The 21977-nt window shown below is 28.7% G+C and overlaps 1 protein-coding gene and 1 long non-coding RNA gene across 5 annotated transcripts in view; one reads left to right on the top strand and one right to left on the bottom strand.

Annotated features, from left to right (window-relative positions):
* Positions 1-39: 39 nt before the first annotated feature.
* LOC122269270 (uncharacterized) lies at positions 40-20356 on the top strand. Of its 2 annotated transcripts, none has more exons than XR_006225094.2 (3): positions 40-108; positions 18852-18936; positions 20224-20356. It is a non-coding gene; the product is annotated as an uncharacterized lncRNA (long non-coding RNA). The 2 variants fall into 2 exon arrangements; XR_011636980.1 differs by lacking the exon at positions 40-108 and adding an exon at positions 11900-12003.
* Positions 5987-21977, bottom strand: part of LOC107447978 (G patch domain-containing protein 1) — a 37736-nt gene continuing 21745 nt past the window's right edge. For 2 of the 3 annotated variants that reach the window (XM_016063034.4, XM_043041488.2), the window contains 6 exons: positions 20247-20404; positions 18945-19021; positions 11562-11985; positions 10350-10429; positions 8673-8770; positions 5987-6190 (listed from right to left, as the gene is read on the bottom strand). In XM_016063034.4, coding sequence (XP_015918520.1) covers positions 6163-6190; positions 8673-8770; positions 10350-10429; positions 11562-11985; positions 18945-19021; positions 20247-20404 — 865 coding nt within the window. In that variant the 3' untranslated portion in view covers positions 5987-6162. The remainder of the gene's footprint in view (positions 6191-8672; positions 8771-10349; positions 10430-11561; positions 11986-18944; positions 19022-20246; positions 20405-21977) is intronic. The other variant, XM_043041496.2, reaches the window with a different exon arrangement.

Here is a 21977-nt window from a genome sequence, read left to right on the forward strand (position 1 = left end):
GGGGGGGGGGGNGGGGGGGGGGGGGGTATCACTGTGAGGACAAACCATTTGTAAAATGGGTCTGAAGAAAATATGTCGAGAGCTGAAGCTGACAATTTTTTGACTTGGGTAAATTTTTTTACATATATATTGTTGAAAAATGAGAAAAAATTATGTAATTGAGACTGCAAAAACATGCTGATTTAAGGTTCTGAGTTTAAAAGTCTGACTCTTCCATCAACGATTTCTAAACTATTCAAGGTACCAATCCCTTTGATACCTTGAATAGTTTAAAAATCAAAGTTTAAAATCAAACTTTAAAACTCAGAGTCTTATTTTGATAGCTCTTAAATACATTTTTCGATTTTATTTTTTATACATTATTTGGTTTATCTAATCAGTTAATCAACTTTCACAGACTCGAAAATGAATATGTTTTGCATTTTCTTCATTTTTCAAATTTCCATGTGAAAATCCAACGTTTCACTCCTCAGGAATTTTTTCGTTTTTGAGAAACAATTGCTTATATATTTTTGCCGTTTTCTGTTGCACGTTGCATAATAATTTCCCCCCCTTTTTTTCAATGATGAGACATTTTGCTCAAGATAATTTTTTTATTGATCTAATCAAAATTGTTTTACAGACATTTAACAGAATCAATGATATATTGGATTAAAGTACATATTCAGGTAGCGTGAAATACCACCCATCACTGCGATCCAACGGTGACACTTCTCTCGACCGCAAGAGTCACATCTTCCAATGGGCTCAGGCAAAGTATCCAGTGTAACAGTCTTTATATCGTAGACTGGATGATACTTCGGCCAAGTTTTGAGGATGGCGACCCATGATTTCCCTGTCGTGGAGTCTGTTAAGACGAGGGTCGTTGCGTTCATGCTTGAAAGTTTTTCAAAGAGCACATGCTTCTTAATGGGTCCGTCGCTAGACTTGTAAACATAGCCATTTGTGATGGTAAATCCGTCTGAGAGCAGACACAGGACTGCAAACGAATTTTTGTGATGGCCACGGTAGTATTTTAGTGGTAGCTGATTGCGAGGCATCCCACAAAACCTCGAAGGATAGGGAAGGAAGGTAGAATGTCTAGAAAAATCCATTCTATGAGGTATGCATGAGGGACGCTTGCGAGCAAAGGTATCAGGGTTAGAATCTCTGGGACGCTTTCTCGGGTCTGACATTTTTTGGCACATATCATTTTTGGCAGAATCGTAGGACTGTACTAAAGCCAGATGCTCTGTCGAAACTGGTTGATCAACGGAAGTTGGCGGGAGTAATGAAAGAATTTCCATGTCCTCGTCTTTTTTGTCAGAAGCATTGGATTGAACTTGAGCAAATATGTTCCCCAATTCACTACAGTCCTCATCAGTAGAAATGATTGGATGCATGCTTGCCATGATGCTATGCAGTCGACAACTTTCGGCGGTTCGAGTCAAGCTTTGAGTTTTTCAGACTTCTCAGGATGCTGGAGCGGCAACGACTGATTTCCAACTGTGCATGAACGCCTTTTAAACCCTCTTCTGAAAAATTTTATCCAATCAAAAGCGACTTTCAGTTTTCAACAGAGGGCGTCTTTTTTTTCCTTTCAAGGTTGTTGACTCATGTGTAGCTTGTCTCTAGGTTTAAAAATGTTTTTAAGAAATTTTTTTTCAATTCACTGTCCCCCCTCTAAGTCCATTTTCAAGGTCATCCAAACGGCAAAAAGATCACTAGATCCACACTAGTGCGGGTGAGGTACCATCATTTAACTTAAAACTAATTATAAATCTAAATCTAACCAAATTCGAAAACTAATACTGCAGATCGTCCCGGAAAATAATACCAGGAGCCACGGCATGTCAGTCGGTAAACTTCGGCAAGACTTTGCGCTGTGATCGGCGAGTCGAGTTAATCTTCGAATTTTTCAGACTTCATCTCAGGAGGCTAGAGCGGCAACGACTGATATCCAACTGTAAGTGAACGCCTTTTAAACCCGCTTTTGAAAAATTTTAACCAATCAAAAGCGACTATAAGTTTTCGAAAGAGGGCGCACCTCGCGCAAAGTATAACGTGTCTATAGAGTCGTCTGGATGAAATCAACATTGGCCCTGGGTCCATTGGACCCCCAAGGTAATTTTTTAAATTTTCCAGCAAAACGTATCATGTTGCTGTCTATAGACTCGTCTCGATGAGTTCAAGATTTTGGTAGCCTCCGTTTCAGTTGGACTCTCCATGGTACATTTTTTAAAATTTCAAGCAAAGCATATCATGTTAGGTGTCTATAGACTCTTCTCGATGAGATAAGGATTTTGGTAGCCTCCGTTTCAGTTGGACCCCCCATGGTACATTTTTTAAAAATTTCAAGCGAAGTATATCATGTCTGGTGTCTATAGACTCGTCCCGATGAGATAGGGTTTTTGGTAGCCTCCGTTTCAGTTGGACCCCCCACGGTACATTTTTTTAAATTTCAAGCAAAGCATATCATGTCTGGTGTCTATAGACTCGTCTCGATGAGATAATGGCTTAGGTAGCCTCCGTTACAGTTGCACCCCCATGGTAAATTTTTTAAAATTTGAAGCAAAGCATATCATGTTGGGTGTATATAGATTCATCTCGATGAGATAAGGATATTGGTAGCCTCCGTTTCAGTTGGACCCCCCATGGCACATTTTTTAACATTTCAAGCAAAGTATATCATGTCTGGTGTCTAAAGACTCGTCTCGATGAGATAAAGATTTTGGTAGCCTCCGTTTCAGTTCTACCTACCACGGTACATTTGTAAATTTTCAAGCAAAGTATATCGTGTTGGGTTTCTATAGACTTGTCTCGATGAGAGAAAGATTTTGGTGGCCTTTTTTTCAGTTGGACCAACCGTGGTACATTTTTAACTTTTCAAGCAAAGTATATCATGTTGGGTGTCTATAGACTCGTCTCGATGAGATAAATATTTTGGTGGCTAAAGCTTTAGAAAATTTCTTGGCGCTCGAGACAAACGTCGAGTCTCGATGATCTCAGCTCATCAGAATTTTCTGGAGCTCTCACAGCTTGCAAATGTTATGTGTTTATGTTTAAAGTAGTTTTCAAAATGAAATATAGATAACAGCACCAAGTCACGTGATTAGTAAATATTTAATTTTGCTTTATGTATATGTAGTGTAGTTCTCTATGTGCTTTGTCTCAATGAAGTTGTCTTATTATGTTGCGCCCAACGTGGGGCATTGATAACTCATGTAAGTGAATTTCACTTTGATTTTGAATTAATATAGTGACTTTGCTTGAAATTTAAACTTATATAGAATTAATGTAGAACGTCACTTATTGTTTTTGAAACTTGAGTAGAATTGAATTTAAATAACCATGTCGGTCAGTGATATTAATGAGACAGTTGAAATTGATGAAAATTTGAAGAAAAAATCTATTTAAAAGAGAACGACATATCGGTCATTAACAACTAAACCTCTAAATAAGATAGAAACCTGTCTTAAGGATGAAAGCTTAGATGATGAGAATAAAAATGAAGAATTAAAAACTTTATATGATCAATTAATTGAAAAGGAAAATGAGTTTTTGAAACTTAACATAGAGATAGAGGCATTCGTTTCCGTTGACGAAATCGAAAGGGAAATAATTACGGTTGATGAATATTCGGAGAAAATTTTAAAATGGAAAGGTAAAATTAAACAAAAACTTGATAAGATTAATGAAGAATGTCAGTCGGTTTCTAGTAACGAAAATTTACCGCAAAGTTCATTGAATAGAGTTCCTATAACAGAACACAAAAAATTTATTTCTTTGCCGAAATTAACCCTGACTAAATATTTTGGAGACCCCGGTTCATGGCTTGAATTTTGGTCACAGTTTGAGGATGCAGTACATAAAAATACCGAATTGTCAAATCTCGAAAAATTCCATTACTTAAAAAATTCGTTGGGTGGTTTGGCCTTGGCGAACAAAGAACACGAGGCGAGCTCAAATGATCAGAAAGTCGCTTGCCTAATCGTGATTGCCGGGAGAAAAGTGTTGAACCAAGCAGACTCCTCAATTTTGCTTTTAACATGTAACGTCGGCTTCTCATACTTCAAATCGATTTTTCGTGTTTAAGAATCGGAGTGATCAATTAAAAAAAAAAATACTAATAATTTTTTCAATCTTTCCTATTCACGAAAATGTAGGTCAATGTTTTTCACCTTCATTACTTTTTGTAATATTGCCTTTGAAACTCAAGTCACTTTCTACCTTTGAGTAAGGGAGGAAGGCAACTTCCACCATATGGCTTAAACTAGGAGATTTAGAATTCAAAACCAGATGACAAAATTAAAACACTGAGTCACAAAAAGACTTTAATAGCACAAATATGTGTCCTGAAATGTTCATAGTTTCTACTTTAAACAGATTATCACCAAATTGACATCATTGTTTCTAATCCTTTCATTTAATCATAAAAGTTTAAATGATCATACAGTGTTTATATTATTTTTGTCACTAATATCAAGGATAAATTCTAACGTGTTCAAGGAAACTTAAACTTTCAAATATCTATTTTCTAAAAGAAGAGATAGGAATACAAAAGATGCATTTTAACATCGATTTTCTGAAAGAGATAAGGATTAATTCCTGTAAATATGTATAGGTTCTTTTTTTTAAAAATTTCTATAACAGTTGTAGAACAGTCGACCCAAATTTAAGTTAATGGCTACCAATATTCAATTCCGTAGCCTAGTAATTTTTAACTCAATCCAGAAGACAAATGTACTCCGGGATCAAGTAATGGGAAAATTCGCCTTCGTGGAGGGCTTTATAGTGCCACTAACCCACATTTTTTTACATGGAGAGGAAAACCACAAAACCTCCAACAGTTAATCTGATGACAAGGGGACTCTAACCCATGATCCGTCAACCACAGAGGATATTTTACGTCAGCATTGTGGTCAGTGTGAGCCAGGTGCGGAATTCGTATAGACCAGCTACCGATGGGATTCAAGCACGGTTCACCTCATCAAGAGGCCAACGGTCTATCCCCTGAGCCTATGTATATATAAGTTTTCGCATAATCATTGCCTCTAATTTTATTTAATTTTTTTTTCATTTTTTTATAGCATTATAGTTACAATTTAAAAAATAATGGTAAAAATAACAGGAAAAAATCAACTTCTTAGCTGAACATTCTCCATAACAAGAGCAGTCACATCAAAATTTAATCTGCTTACTTATACAGTGGATAAGTCATATTTGCAACTGAGACCAGAAACAAGAAAGTGAGGTTTAGCAAGTAGTTTAACTCTTCAAAAAAACTTTTTCACTAACAACTTTTAGTCATCAACTGACACAAAATTCAAACATAAATTTTTGCAATGCATGCTTAGCTGTTATTTGTGAAATTATCTAAGCAAGTTTTATAATTGAAATTTAACACTCATACAATTACTAATACAAATATACTAAAATATGCAAAAAGAAAACAAAAATTAAGATTATTTAATTGAACCTATTGGGACCACATTCATAGACTACTAGTACTCCCTATTTCTGTGGCTCTAAATTGATCAAAAATTAGTATTATAAACATAAAAACATTATGTTCATTTGAAAAAAGTATAATTTGAGCATATTTTAAAACTTATATAATTAATTAATTATAATCTATATAGTATCGTAAGAATCCAAAGTTTAATATTTGATTGAACATAATATCTATTTTAGCCTTGGTAGAAAAAATGAAAACTAAATTCTTTTTAAATAAGTAATGTTTTAACAAATGTTCAACATAATAGTAAATGTATATATATATATTTTCTTGCATAAATTTCAATAAGCCCTAATTTTTTTAATTGAGAAGAAAGGTTGATTACACCTCTGTACACCACTAAGTATAGCAGTAGATTTAATAAAAGTTAAAAAAAAGCAATGATGAATTTTATAAATATGATTGATACATGAAGTAGAAAAATGTTTGCTTTAAAAGAAAAGAAAAAAAGAATTAACAAGTTAAAAAATAGAAAAAAAATTAGAAGAATTATTACCTTCAATGTATTTTTATTTTCAAATTTAGTATTGCTTTACATAGGAAAAAAAGATAAAGCACCACTTAATTAAATTGATAAAATTTCAAAATTATTATCAATATAAATATATTCATTTAGAAACAAAAATATTTACATAATGTACATAAATATACAATTCTCGTGCATATCACATTTTCTTCTGCAGTTTTTTGAACCTGAAATGTAAAAATGAATATAATGAGTCATTTTACATCAAAAATACATCGATTGCAAACGATTGGGGGAAAAAAAAGATGCGTAAATTTTTAATTTCAAGTATTTTATGATCCCAAAGTTTTTAATATATTATAAATTAAGGTAACAAGTTGGGAAAAAACATTTTTTTTAAAGTTAAAAGGGAAATAAGTGTGAAAAATTTAAAGGTTTTCTAAAATTATTATAAGTTACGTCCAAGTAAAATACTGACTTTTGTGTTTACAATTGTGCAGGAAGGATATGCTAACTAAAAATCTGCTGTAAGCTCTGTAAAATTGCGTGAAAAAAATGAAATAAAAAAAAAAACTTTAAATATTCTAATAATTATAGATGCCATCATTCCATAACAGATAAAAAAACAAGACAATATGAAACTAAGTGAACTAAAAGTGCAAATTGCTCAGAATCCTTTGTTAATATTTTGAAATTTTATGCTTTTATTAATATCTTTTCCTTTGATCAATTCGTTTCATAAATTAATAAAAAGATCTAATGTTTAATTTGAATTTCATGCAGTTATGTAAAGATTAATGTAGTTTACGTTCACCATAAAAAATTTTTTTTTTGGCCATGAAATAAAATATTTTTTTCTTGACAATATAAAAACCACAATAATAATTTTGAAATTCCTTAAGATTTGAGCTCTCAAATAAACTAAAACGATAAAAGTGAAAAGAAAATAAAGTGAAAATTGGTTTCTTTTATTCAAAACAGTAATTTAATTTCTCTCAAATATAATTAATTATAGGCATAAATCTATACTTAAAAGTGACAATCAGCCCAAGTTTTTGACTGTTTTAATTAGTTTTTTGCAGCTATCATGTCAAAAACGTAACCATGTTCAATGCTTATAAGAATATCATAGCAAAGTGCAAGTTTTGATTCACAATACTGCAAATATAAAGGCACTTTTTTATGATTTTCACAGGAAAGGCAGAAAGAATAAGAATTTTCTATCATTAAAAATGGTAAACACTGAAATAAACATAGGTTTTCCTTTCAAAACAGTAAAAAATTTTGGAGAGAACAAATGTATTTTTTTTAGTCAATTAACCTCCCATGGTAAATACTGTGCCAACCCTGATAAAAATTAATATAAAAAAAAAACTTGGTATTAATATTGAATTTCTTATTTTTAGAAACTTTGGGGCCATTACTACTGCACTGATCAAATCAAGATACATTAATTACTCAAATTCAATTCTCAATTTCCTATGCATATTTCCTATGAATTTTTATTTCAATGAAAAAGTAACAATAAAAAATATAATTGGTACAGTGCTATATAGTGTTTTCGATCACAAATAAGAATTTTCCTTTTTTTTCTTCATAAAAATAGAGAAGGCGCACATTGTTGATATCTGGGGTTGAAGCAAATTCCTTTTCAACTCTTTATGTATAGCAATAAATTAGACAATTGGATTACACTCCACTAGCTCTCTATTACAGAATTTGACCATTGAAAATTTCAAAGAAATAAATATTCTAATGAACTCTTGTTAAATTAACATAAAAAGATGCTATTTTAAAAAACTGCCATTTTATGTTTGGATCATATATCTCTGTCCCTCTTTTTTCTATTAATATATTTATTAATTTTTAATTTATGAGGGCCAATAATTTCAAATAAATTAAACAAATTTTCATTAAATATAATTATTATTCACAATGTAAATTTAAAACAATTTTGTAGTAAAACATACAGAATTGAAGCTTTGTACAGTTGAACTTTGATCCACTATTCCTCATCTTTTGTTTTTTCAAATGTATCATCTAGTTTTAACAGTCCTATCACAAATTCTTTTCTTATAAAGTTAATAATACCTGTTAGATCGTTTTTGAAACTAGCAGATTCCCAAGTCAACCGTTTAGAAACTCTACTACCATTAAAAAAATAAGAAAATTTATAATGGTTTCATGAGAAAAAAAGCAATTTCTGAAGCCTAATGATGAAAAAAATGAGGATATATTACAGCTTAGGGAAAATGCCTCAATCACCACGTGATGAAAATGCTGAAAGTTTTGGAGTTTTCTGTTCCAGAACTCGTTGCAGAAACTAAAAAAGGACCAAATGATAGCAATGGACATGGTGAAATGGAACCACCAGTGCCAACATAACGAATTTTCTGTGTTCACATGAGCTTACAAAGAATGAACAGCAATCAGTTACAAATGTTGAAAGTTTATGTATTTCAATATCAAATATTTGAAAGTCAAATATTTGATTTTTTCACGTTGATCTGCATTCATTGTTTTCCTGTATCTGATAATAATGATCATAATGAATGGTTCCATGAGAAACAGTAGATTGAGGTTTTATTGTATAACTTATTAACTTTCACACTACTTTGCAAAACTTATAAGGTATTATAAATTTTATAGAGATAAGTATAAATTAAGCAAAACATTTTTTTACGTAAATCTTTTTAATCAATAACATACTTTTCAAGAATAATTGCTGGGCTAATATCATCTTCAGCGTCTGAAGAGTATTCCTCAGTGCTTTTATGAGAACTTTTCTTTTTCTTCTTCTTTTTACTCTTAAAAAATAAAAATCAATATTATTATGTTACTAACTATATTGATAAACAACACTATACTTTTCACCAGCTTAACTTGATTAATGCTAATCAGTTATTTGTAGATGTAATCTATGGAAATATGATGTTTTCAGTCATGAAATTTAAAGTGTATCCACAAAACATTATTATTATTCCTGAAATAAATTTTTAAATGTTACTAAATTTAATGCTAAATAATAACTTTCAATTTAATAATTCTTTCATTTAGAATTACTTGACTTGTTTTAAAAAGAAAAAAAAATGAATGCTATTCATTTGCAGAATCTGAAGTTTATAATAGTACTAGTTATATAATCATTTAAATAAAATTCAATATTGCAAAAATTGCGAGCTAAGTTTTCTAGTTATTGAAATAGTGATCTATACTTTAAAACTACCTCATGATAAATATTTTCCATTACTGCAGTTAAGGAATTGGAGAACTATAGATCCTTGACACAATATTACTTTTCCTAAGGTTAAATTAATGCCAACTTTCAGGTTACATTAATGCCAAATTAAGTTAACACATAAGAAAGAGTGTATAAGTAAAATTTTGTGCATTTAGATCAGTAATTCCCAAAGTGGTCCATATCGACCCCCAGGGGTCGACGACAACCTGCAAGGGGTCCATGTCAAGTGAAAAAAAATTGAGGATCCATGAAATGAAAATGGGGGTCAACGATAGCGGCTCTCATATAAGCAGGTTGTGACTTTTAATTTTGGCATTTCATGAATGGAATAATCAACATAGTCTGATAGTACATATTTACTTACATTATACTACCTAATAATATAAAGACATACTACATTCTACATAATTTATAAAAGTAGCTATGATGTAAAAATTTTATTAAAATTTAAGTTATTAGGATTATTTTTTGATATATGAAACTGAATTATTATAAACTAGCAGTTGCCTGCAGCTCCGCCTGCGTACATTTTTATTTTTTCTGTGTGTAAGGTTTTATTTTGTAACAAAACCTTATTTTTCGCAGTAAATTGCAGCCTAGCATGTGTCAACTCTTTAGCTAGGTAGACCTCCAACTTTATCTGCGCACAAGATCACGGAGATTTGTTGCTTAGTTTTTATGTGAAAACGTAATAAACAGACTGACAATACACTATACTACGGCTTTGTATACAAACTTATTTCCGCAATTAAAATAACAGTAGCGGAGTACAAGTTTTATAGCGCACTATTTTATTCCATTTACATATTAATTAAATAAATTTTTTTTGAATTTAATTAAGAAATGTATAAAATGAACATGCGTTTTTTTCTTAAGTTTTTCACGCTACCCTTCATAACAGTTAGAAATTTAAATCTTTCACAGTGAGTAGCACTATACCAGGTGACAAAAATACATTTGAAATTGATGAATTTACAAAAAATCAATATCAGGTAAGCAGGGAGTCTACTCAAAACTGAAAAACATGACGAGGGGTCTACAAGACAAAAAATTTCAGGAACCACTGATTCAGATGAATTAATTTTTTCAAGATATTGTAGTATAAGTTATTTATTTATTTAAACAGTTTCTAAAACAATACTTACTTTGTTTTTATGATGCTTATGTTTATGTTTCAATTTATGCTTCTTACTTTGATACTTCAAACTGCTTCCTTCAGAGAGTTCTGGAAAGTAAAACCATTCGTACTTTAAAGCAAAAGACTTAATAAAAAAAAATTAAGAAAATTTTACCTTAAGAGAAATATAGTATATTACTTAGAACAAAGTACTAAAAAATATGCTGCTGAATTTATAACATGAATAGCACTTAAGCTCTAAAATACGACTTTCTTTCTTTGAAATGATATTAATACAGCTAATGCAAAATGACAAGATACCGGAAAGCATAGTGGAAATGTTATAGATTTTATAGCAGGTCAACTGAATCATATTTAGCAGAGGGCACTATTTTCAAAAATTGAAAATTTTAAATGATTAAAAAAAGCTGTTGAGCACTCTTGGCATTTGCTGCCAAAAATAAGTTTTCAGAGGTTACTTTTTCAATAAAAACACTCAAAGATTGACGCTTAATACCATTACTCACTGAGTTCAGTGATGCTTAAAGCCATGAGAAGACAAATATTTGTTGTTTAGTTGAATAAGAATAAAATCTTACCTCAAGAAATTTTAATTTTTAAAAACATATCTCTTAAACCCTACACCCACTAGGCTTTTCAATAAAAACAAAAAGGTAAAAAAATTGTGGGATATAACACTACATAAGTGGAAGTCTAAAAAAAATCCCTGGATGAAATCTAATTTTTTCTGACAGTCAAATTCGCAGTTTCAGTGTAATCGTCAAATAAAATTTTCTTAGATGAAAAGGCTACCCAGGAGAAACAAAATTTCAAGGAGACATTACTGTTACCATGGCGACAAGAGCTTTGATTTTTTTTTTCATTGTTTAACTTAGCAGAAAAAAAACATTGTTAAAACAAAAGTAGCAAAGTAAAAGCATGAATTTTAAAGATTATGAAAAAGGAATTCTAGACATTCAACCTGTTTTAGTTTCATTTACATATTAGGATTATGATGCTCTTGCAATGATTTTGCATTTAAGCAATTTATATAGATATTTATTCATGAAAGATACATTTTGATATAGATATTGCAAAACAGATGACATATTTAAATCTAATTATGTACATACATTTTGAATGAAACTTCAACTCAATAATGAGATTTGAAATGGTACGACACATAATGAGCGTATTATTTAAAATAGGCATTAAAATATGCAAATAAAAAAATGCATACCAGAATAATTAGGTGGTAATGCAGGACCATAAATGTCATCTTGTTGTGCTTCTTTAGTTTTTGTTTCATTGGACACATCTTTGTCATTATTCAAAGCATTGTTTGTACTGTTAGTTGTTGGCTTTTCTTCAACAATAAGCTCATCCTTTTTGGGCAAATTTCTCTGATTCAGTGCATCTAAATCTAAATTAGCAAACACACCAAACCCACTTTTTTTGGGAAGGTTTTTATTTTCCAAAGAATTTGCCTTTGAAATATCTTCAGTTAAAGTGTTTGATGGAATGACTTTGTCAGTTTCCGCTTTTTCCGTTGATTCAGTTTGTTTCGTATCCATTTCAGAAATATCCTCATCATCCGAGGATGAATTTTCAAATATAGCTTTGAAAAAATCCATGGAGGGTTTTACAATTTCATCTTGACTAGTCTATAGAGAAAAAAAAATGTAAGTAATTTCCTTATTTAATTTAAAATGACTTATTACAAATGGTTTTAATAATTTGTATAAGAAAGAAAAATCAATAAAGAAGTGTTAAAAATACATGAAGGAAAAAAAATCTTTCATTATATTTTATTATTGATTAATTTAGTTAATACATTAATTTAGTTTATATATTAATTAATCATAAAATTTTTATAAACATCATTAGTTAGATCCAAATTATTGAAAATTCAGGCTTCGAAAGTTTAATTAAATGACAAATTTTTTCCTTTACGGATAAAATGTATTTGCAAGGAAAAGCATTAAATGGTTTTAAATTTTTTGGTGACATTTAAGAAAGATTTGGTGATAAAATGTATGTGGGCAACAGTGGCGTATCTAGGGTATGGCAGGCGGGGCGAGAGCCATGGACGCATTATTTGAAAAAGGCGCAAAATCAACCAACACCAACGTTTCTTTGTTTTTTTCAAAATATTTTGATATTTTGTTTGTTTTAAAAAAATAAATTTCACTTACATACAAATACAAATTTTAAAAACAATAATAAAAATTTAAAAAAAATAAATAAAACATTGAAAAGAATCATTTAGAAAACTCTCCAGAATGCAGAATAAAAACTTCCAATGATGGGATCCTCAGATAAATCTTTATTTTTCCAGTACCATAAGCAAAAAGACAAGATAAACATCTCTTCATATCACATTACCAGGATGTTAAAGGGCAATTATCTGGGGATGAATAGAACACCTGCAGGCAGAGAATAGCCCTTTGGTGGTGACAGAGGGCAAAGAAATGTGAAAACCATGGAGTGTCCCTGTCTAGTTTAGCCCAATTATCATACCCTTAAATGCTTGTAGATCTTAAATTTTATCAGGGGTGAAAATCACTTTGAAAAGCGGCTTTCGAATTTGTTGAATATACAAATAGAACCCTTGCTGTAAATTGGCGTAAATCCTTCCAAAAAGGGAGGTTTTGCCACACATGGTGGGAATCACTGTCACAAAACATTTAAATACTAAAAACAGGAGGTGCCTCTGCCTTGCTTAAACCAATGGTAATACTCAACAATGAATAAACCCCATCTATTCTTTTTTTATGAAGAAAAAAAGACAGCCATAAGTGTAATTTAAACGAAGTATTAGGATTTTCTTAAAATCAAGGATTAAATTGTAAGTAATCATTTCTTATTTATTGAAATCATGCTCACTTTATTATTTCACGTTATATTTTGTAGCGATCGATATACTTTCTAGCAATGCCAACTGCTCCACTTTCTTTAAAATATTTTATTCAGTGGTAGTTAAAAACGAAACCATGCAGAATTTAAGATAATTCTGGTAAAATTTATAATTCTCACCTGGAACAAAATTATGTTTCACATGATTTTTTTCAATTATTTATTATTTATATGTAGAAAGGGAAAATGGTTTTACATTAAATAAACAAAGAATCATACAATAAATGTAACTTTTGCACTCAATAAAAAATATTTTTCTATATGGAGCAGAGAAAGTTTGCATCTCTGTATATGTAGATTGAGAGGGGCGTTTACTACATTAGAATATTTTGTTTTTGTATAGAATTATTTTTATGAAACAAAGTAATTTAATATGCACAATGATATTTTGGTAATAAAAAGTGAACTTCGTGTAATTAAATGCTCCTTATTGTATTATTATTAAAAACAATGTCTTAATGGTAAGAAAAAACGAATGTTAAAATTTGAAATGTTGGAAACATAATTTTTCAAGTTTCCTGAAAAATTATTGCAATAAGTAAATATTTTTGTGTAAATTACGTAGCATTGGCTCAGTTAAGCGTGCCAACTATGGAGAAATAGATTTCTTTTCATTCATTAAAAGATAGATTTTAGGTTTAAACACTCATAAAAGTTTTATTTTTAATTGATTAATTTATTTATTGAATGAATAGATTAAGGAACGTATCGTTAATTGTTCAAACTGATCTTTTTTTTTTTTTCTTAAGTCACAGAAATATTATTCACACACAATTTTAATTTTAAATTAATAACTTAAGCTCAAGTTTAAATAATTCTTTTGTTTACAAATTGAGAAAAAAAAGAGTTGTGAAATTTATCAAGACCTTACTTAGTATTTTTTTTAATTTCAAAGCATCTTATTTGTCCATTATAATTAAAATAAAATGGAAAAAAATATCATTGAGGCTATAATATGTATTTTATAACTATCTATTAAAGCAGCACAATAACAACAATAATTCTTTCTTCATTATCCCTTTATTTTAAGAAAATAAGAAAAAAATAATGATAAACATCTTATAGAAAAATTCGAGCTTGTTTATTTATGAAACATATGCATTTTTAGAAAAATTCAAAAAACCCTCTCTCCTCAAAATATTCAAAAGATTTATATCTCCTTTTTTTAAAAAGAGCATTTTAAACCTAATTAAATTCGATTAATTTTGGAAAGATTTATTCGGATAATGGCTTTGTCAAAAAAATATCGATTGTTAAATCCTTTATTTTATAGATGAATTAATTATTTGTTGCTTGTAAACTGAAGTTGCATTTTAATGTAAAGGTTCTCGATTGGGTAAATTTTTAACCGCTTAAAATTTTAAACTTACTTATTACCCCAGACAATATTTAAATTTTAAAAAAATGTCTGTGCATCATTAAATGTTTAAACGAATAACCGCTAAGGCAAAAATTTACTTTATTAATAATTATGTATTTGTCGATCTATGTGTTAAGATTAAATTTGATCATATGAACTTTAAATCATTTTTTCTGTAAACGTGCATTTCGTCTCTACCTTCTTTCTTTTTAATATTTTCAACTAATTGCCGCTTGAGTGCAAATTTTAAGAAACGACATTTTTATTAACTAAGGTTTAACGTAGTAATTTGGTCACATAACAGCCTACTTTGGTTTTAATAAACCGTAACTATAGAAAATTCTCAGAACTATTCAAAATATTTAATAATAATATTACATTACCTTCCTTTAAAAAACATTTTATGCCCACTCAAAATAATATTTTTTTTTTAGGTAATTATTTTAGCAATTTTTTTTTTATCATAGATTATTGTAAAACAGTTTGTATTTATTATATTAATTCAGAACATTTCTTCTTAAAAAATTAAGTTTCTATCCTCTATTTCATTTTTTTTTATTTTTTGAAATATGTGAAAATTGTGACGAATATGAACAAAAGAAATTAATATGTGTTTTTAACATTTTAATATTAGTGCAGATTTTCTAAATGTGTTTTCAGTTATTATTGTACTATTGTTACATTTTTGTTTCTTTACATAAAAATAATATTCCATTTAGCTAAAATTTAAAGGAAATATACTAGGGGGGTGGAGGGTGTCATTACGATTCACAGAGTTTCGACCTGTTTTTCTAATCTAAGCTTCTAGGGAAAATTTTGAAGATCAAAAACTTAAATTCGATGAAAAATGAATGACATGTTTACTAAGGGGAAGTATGTTTTTATATTCGATTTTATAGCTCAAATTATTGTATGCACTACATTTTTAGCTTATTTCTATGGATTTAAAGAAAAATAAAGTAATTTACAATTTTATCGTAATATTTCGTAATTTAAACTACCTTTACAATTTTTATTCAAATTGATGGACTACCACAAGGATCTATTTTTTCATCTCTCTTTGCTAACTTATTTTGGCACTATTATGAAGAAAAAAATCATGCTCTTAATATTAAATATGTTTTTAAATTTATTGCTCAGCCTTTCATTCCTTCAGTGGGTCGATAAATGAGTACCAAGCATGCTTGGGAACTAAACACTGGGGGTTTTGCGTTTGACTGACCACCTAACCAGAACATCTGCTCCTGCACCCCAGAGCCCAAGGTCAAGTTAACTGAGATGGGCACAGTAGGCTTTGTTCCTCTATGGGCTGTCGCGCCTCTAAGTTTAGTTTTTAGTTTAGATTTATTGATGATTTAACTATCTTTAATCTTCAAGGTTACACAATTTTTTTTAAATAACATTTACCCAGAGGAATTAATCTTGTTTTGTAATCAAGATGATAATATTAATTATAATTTTTTAGATTTGGGTATTATAAAAGAAGAAAATATCTGCTTTGTTGATTTAAACGATCAAAGAAGTGATTTTAATTTTAATATAAATAAACTAATTACTTTAAAATTCTAATGTTTCTAAAATGCTTTTAATGTTTAGAATTCTAATCTACTTAAATACCATTTTTAATTAACTAAATAGAATTAAATAGAGCATAAAGTAATGTTTATTTATCCAAAAAAAAATAGACAAACTCTGTAAAAATTTGATAAAAAACAATGGATACTCAACTGAAGTAATAAAATTCTATGTGAAATCATTGATTTAATTGTATGCTATTATAAATAAGTTTATTAAGAACTTCTTGGATAATTTATATAATTTCTACCATGGTGGCTAAAAATATGCGCAAAATGGCGATTCATGTTTCTTTCTCTCTTTTTTCCCCCTCTTAAATAAATGCGACTTTTCCAAAATCATTAAAATTGTATAATTGAATATCAACTTTATTAATTATGAACTTATCCAGTATATCACTTTGTGCATATCCATTTTCGAGCAAATCCTTGGTAACTGACAAATCAAACGCGCTTCAGTACTGTATTACACACACACATACATATATATATATGCTGGTGTGTATAGATATAATAGATATGTGTTAAACAATAGAGAATAATAAAAATATTTAAGAAGGGAGCCGATAGGGAGGATTGCCATAGGCGCCATTTTCTCTAGATACGCCTCTGGTGGGCAAGGTAAAAAAGTATCTTAGTGCGCTAACAAAGGAAGTGGCATGCATTTAAAAAATATTTTCCTTTTTTAAAAATATTAAGCGAAAACTGCAATCATATAAGTATGTATTTGAATGTAGAATTTATTGGGGCAAGAGTTAAAAGTTAAAATAGGCTGTACTGCATCCAACAGTGTCTTTGTTAGGATGCACTGCATGTTTGTATGTAATTATGAAGGTTGATATAGAAAGTGCAATTATACTAAACTGAAGTAATTAAATTTATAATTCTAAATCAATAATTTTTTTCAGATTAATAATATAGTTTTTTTTATATAAAAATGAATAATTAAAATCTTAAACAACAATAAAAAAGCGTCATTCAAAATTTATCCTAGTGGGCTTAATTTACATGGAAAAGTTCATATTTGTTACAAGTCGGTATAGGAAATATAAATGATGAGTGAAGTAAAAGGAAATTAGTTAAATAATGTAATTAGTGAAAGAGTTCAAATTTCTCAAAGTTTATTTTTATCTACTTGTTAAACAAATTATTTTTGCAACAGTCAAAGGTATAAATGGGAATGAGGTGTTTTCTAAATTTTATTTCTTCAGAATTATTTTCCGCCATCAGAGTAAACAAATATGTACTGTCTATATGCTAATTCATTATTGTAGTTTTCAAATTTTCTGTTCTTATTTTTATTCGATTTTTATGTATGCTGTTACTGTCTATTATCTGCCATTGAAAAAAAAAAGTTTTCAAATTACATTTTTAATATTAATATTAAAAAGACTGCTAAAAAAATATTTTATTCAGCAAAAATATTTTTAAAGTATTTTTTTTAAAAATTTATTTAATGCTGCAATATATTAATTAAAGTATTGTTAAATATAAAGCTCTATCATGTTAAAATAAATAATAAAAAAGAAATTTATTCTTTATTTTTCAAACCTTCCCTTTATTTTCCCTTACCTCTTTATTTCTTTTCTATTCATTTAGTACTAAAACATACACTTACTGCTTTATATATTTATATTTATGCAGTCCACATTTTTTCCTTTTCCTTTCATCATTTTATGAATTTTAAATATTTTTTTAATTTTAAAAATAAATTGATAATAAATATTTAAGATCTTTAGTTATTAAATATTTTTATTATGTTTACATAGTTATGAGCAAATGTGAATATTTCTGTATTCTTTAACAAAATATTAAATCGAAAATAAAAAGATTTTGATGAAATACTTTTTTAATTTGGGGGTTAACATGTTATTTAACTTTTTGTTTTAAACAACCAGATAAACCTTGCTTAAATCAAAATAAACCTTTTTTTAAAACCGTTTTTACTAACCTTAGTTAATAATATCTGTTCAGATAGTTTTTGAAACTCACTAATTTTTATGTCTATTGTTCAGAAATTCTACCAACATTAAAAAAAATATTGATTTTCTCTTGTTAAAAAATGAATAATAGTTCAGAAAGTTTTTGAAACTCACAAATTCTTGTGTCTATTGTTCAGAAATTCTACCAACATTAAAAAAAAAAATATTGAGTTTGTTTTGTCTTGAGAAGAAAAACAGAGACTTCAGATGCTATTAATGAAGAAGAAAATTAGGATTTGTTACAGTTTGGTAAAACACCTCAAACAGCATGCGTGATGTTTATGCATTAATTGATTGCTCAGTGATAGTAATGAAGATGGTGAAACAGAACCACAATCAGTACCAACATTTGCAGAGAGCCTTTAAAATAATGAGTAATTTTCTGAATAATACCAACTTACAGAAAATAAACACCCATCTGTTAAAAATGTTGAAGACTTATAGTTTGAGGTAAAAAGAAAAGTGTGTTCAAACCAAAATTTCCATATATTTTAAATAAAAAAATGTGCTTATTAATCTTCCTTTTGATTTCTAAACATTGCTTGCACAAACTATATGATTTTTTGATTAAATCTTTCTATACTTATTATAGACATATTTTTTTCCAATTCTATTACTTTTTTATTACCTTTCCTACATTTTCAAGTCATTATTTGATATTTTATATCAACCCACTATCATCGTTTTCCTGTATCTAGTGTTCACGAAGAATGATCCCACAAGAAAAGTTGATTAAGGCTCTGCTTTAAATGCTAATAGAATATTAAATGATTTTAACTAAAAGTAAGTACCTCAATATTTACTTTCTCATCAGTTTTATGAATGCTATCAATGTTCTGTTGAGGTTGTCCAGATTTTTTAACAGGATCTAAAATAAGAAGTAAACCATTATAAAATATCATATGTTTAGTCTTCACAAAGAAAAAAAAAGAGTTTGAAAAACTAGAGGGGAAAAAAACTTTCAGAAAAAGTTTTGTGAAGTTTGTAGTTTAGAGCAGATCTAACTTGAATACCAAAGTATTTATTATTTTTCTGTACCAAATCAAACAATATATGATTTGATATCAAAATTATTACCAAATAGCTCTAGATTAATTCTTACTTAAAAAGCTAGATTCAAAGTAAGTTTTAATAAGGTCATTCCAAAGCAGGAAAAATTGAAAACTAAAAAGATGCAAACAAAATAGCTTAGTAAATATTTTTTTAAAATCATGTTTCACAACAGCTTTTAACAGGGAGCTTTCCTTTTGATCTTACAGCTCAGCAAACACTTTAAGTTAACTTTAAAAGCACTTGTAACAAAGACCATAAAATCCTTTCGTTTTTGCATCTTTAGATATTATATAATTGATATTAAAATAAAATTCATTTTTAGAAATATAAAAAACAACTGATTTAATATCAAAATTCTTTTGATTCATACATAGAAACTTATTTATTTTTGTTTCTAATATAAATAATTTTGTGGCTGAAAGATGAAGGTCATTTGAATGACCTTTGTCTAAAAGCAGATGGAAACAAAGTTTTCATTTTTTTCATGGAATGTTAAATATTGAGGTATAGGATAATGATAAAAAGTAAAAATGGTATTACACTACATATCTAGATCAAATATATGAACACCAAATATAAATATAGGAACTTGATTTACATTGAACATTATTCAAGTGTTTAGTAATTAATGCATTAAGAACAACTTTCCCAACAATTAATTTAACAAATTATTATTATTTTTGTCATTTTTCCTTAAACAGGTCTTAGTAAAATAAATATTCATTTTTATTAAGAAAATTTTAAATAGTTATAAAGTTCGACAAAAAAAAAATCAACATTTATTTAAGAAACTTCTACAGAAATATTATTTTTAAATGCAAACACATTATTTACCAAATCAACTTCAAGTACAAAATATTTTTTTCAAAGTCAACAATTTAAAAAAAATAATAATTGTTACATTGAGTGCTATTTCTCTTTCATTCATTTATTTTCAGTTTCCTCAGTAATATATAGTTAAAAAGAAAAAAAAATGATATAAATTGTTTTTGTCTTAAAGAAAACACTTTTTAACAGGTACTATAAAACATTTAACTAACCTAGCAACATATCAGAACTTTCTTCAACTGACATTTCTTTTTGAGGGGTTGACGACAAAACTTCAGATGTATTTGTATCAACAGTGATGTTTGGTGTGGTAATGTGGTCAAATATTGACTTTGACTGTTGTGGCGTTGCAGTTCCAGATGGAGTAGAGCTAGAGGTAATAAGCATGAAAATTAAACATTACTATTATATATATACACACATATATATATTTAAATTGAAATAGACATTAATAAGTGTCTACTTGCAGTGTTTTACTCTATTTGAGCAAAGTGTTAGCTAATGTGATTCTTGTTAAACTGAAAAATAAGACGATATATACAGATGCTGTTTAGTTATTTACTAACTAATTCCTTTTCCTACATTGTTTCGATGCTATGCTTAGGCTGGTTGATGATAATTTAATTACAGTAGAGTCCCGATTATCCGAGTTAATGTGGACCAAGACTAACTCGGATAACTGAAAAACTCGGTTAAAATGAAGAGTATAAAAAAAGAAAGAAAAAGAGTTGGTATAAATGTAATATATTTAAGAAATATAAAATTTATACGAGTATATCACATACAATTCCTATTATTATTATTAAAAAGGTTACTTGAAAAAACTTAGAAAGTATACTTTGCGAGAATTAAAGAGTTTTTACTTAAAAGAAGTCCTTAATCGTTTTTTGTTTTACATAACTTTGGTGCTTTTCTGCAGCGATGTTTCGCCATTTTTTAGGGATAACAGGAAGGCTGGTGTCGCCTCTTTCTGTTGTTCTATGTATTCAGAAGCATTTTCGGCAGCTTTAAGTTCATCTGTGTGAGAGATTTTTATATGTTGATTTTCATCGTCACTGTCTTCATCATCTTCCTTAGGTTCATTTTCATTATTGACAATATTAACGATCATTTCATGGGATCAAGTTGTTAGATTTTGTTTCCTCGAGTGTTTGGAAGATAAAATTCCGATTTATTTTTTGGCGGTATTTTAAAAAATAAACTAGAGCAAAGAAAATCCTTAAAATATGTGATAGCTCGGTTAAAGTGGAAACTCGGATAACCGGGGCTCGGATGATCGGGATTCTACTGTAATTTTGTTTTAGATTGCCTTATTTTGCATGAAACATAACTTTTCTATGTAGAATATTCTCAGGTTCCAGTATCTGATGATAATGCGGGTGAAAACACTGGATGCAAGGATTTAGAGTTTTTATAATTTTTGTTATTTGCCCAAAAGATTGAAAATGATTTAGAAAAAATTAAATAATATAATAAATAAAGGAATAGTGGAAAATCGTTAAGACAATTACAAATAATAAACAAATCAAAAATGGAGAGATTGTAAAATTACTTCTTTTTAACAAGAGTGTATAAAAGTTATTTATGTGGGGCAAAATCATCTGAATAATAATAAAAAATTCGCTAATAATTATCAAACATAATGAATACATAAAATAATAGCACAATTGTCAGAGGAAAGGTTTTAGTTCTTTTTATTTAGTTATCTGTTAAAGGTAATAAGCTTTATTAAACATACATAAGAAAATAAATGTAGAAGATAAAAAATCAGATAGAAGACAATTATTTAATTTTTTCACAAAAACCCAGTAGTGATGTGATATTAGAGAGATTTCACACAAACATGAAGCATCCTATATGTTCACATATATAGGCTCTGGGTAAGGTCTATTAAGAATCCTGGTTGTGTTTTAGTAACTGCTCTGTGTAGAACTTACATGCAT

This window comes from Parasteatoda tepidariorum, chromosome 1, assembly GCF_043381705.1.
Source record: "Parasteatoda tepidariorum isolate YZ-2023 chromosome 1, CAS_Ptep_4.0, whole genome shotgun sequence".
NCBI lineage: Eukaryota > Metazoa > Arthropoda > Arachnida > Araneae > Theridiidae > Parasteatoda > Parasteatoda tepidariorum.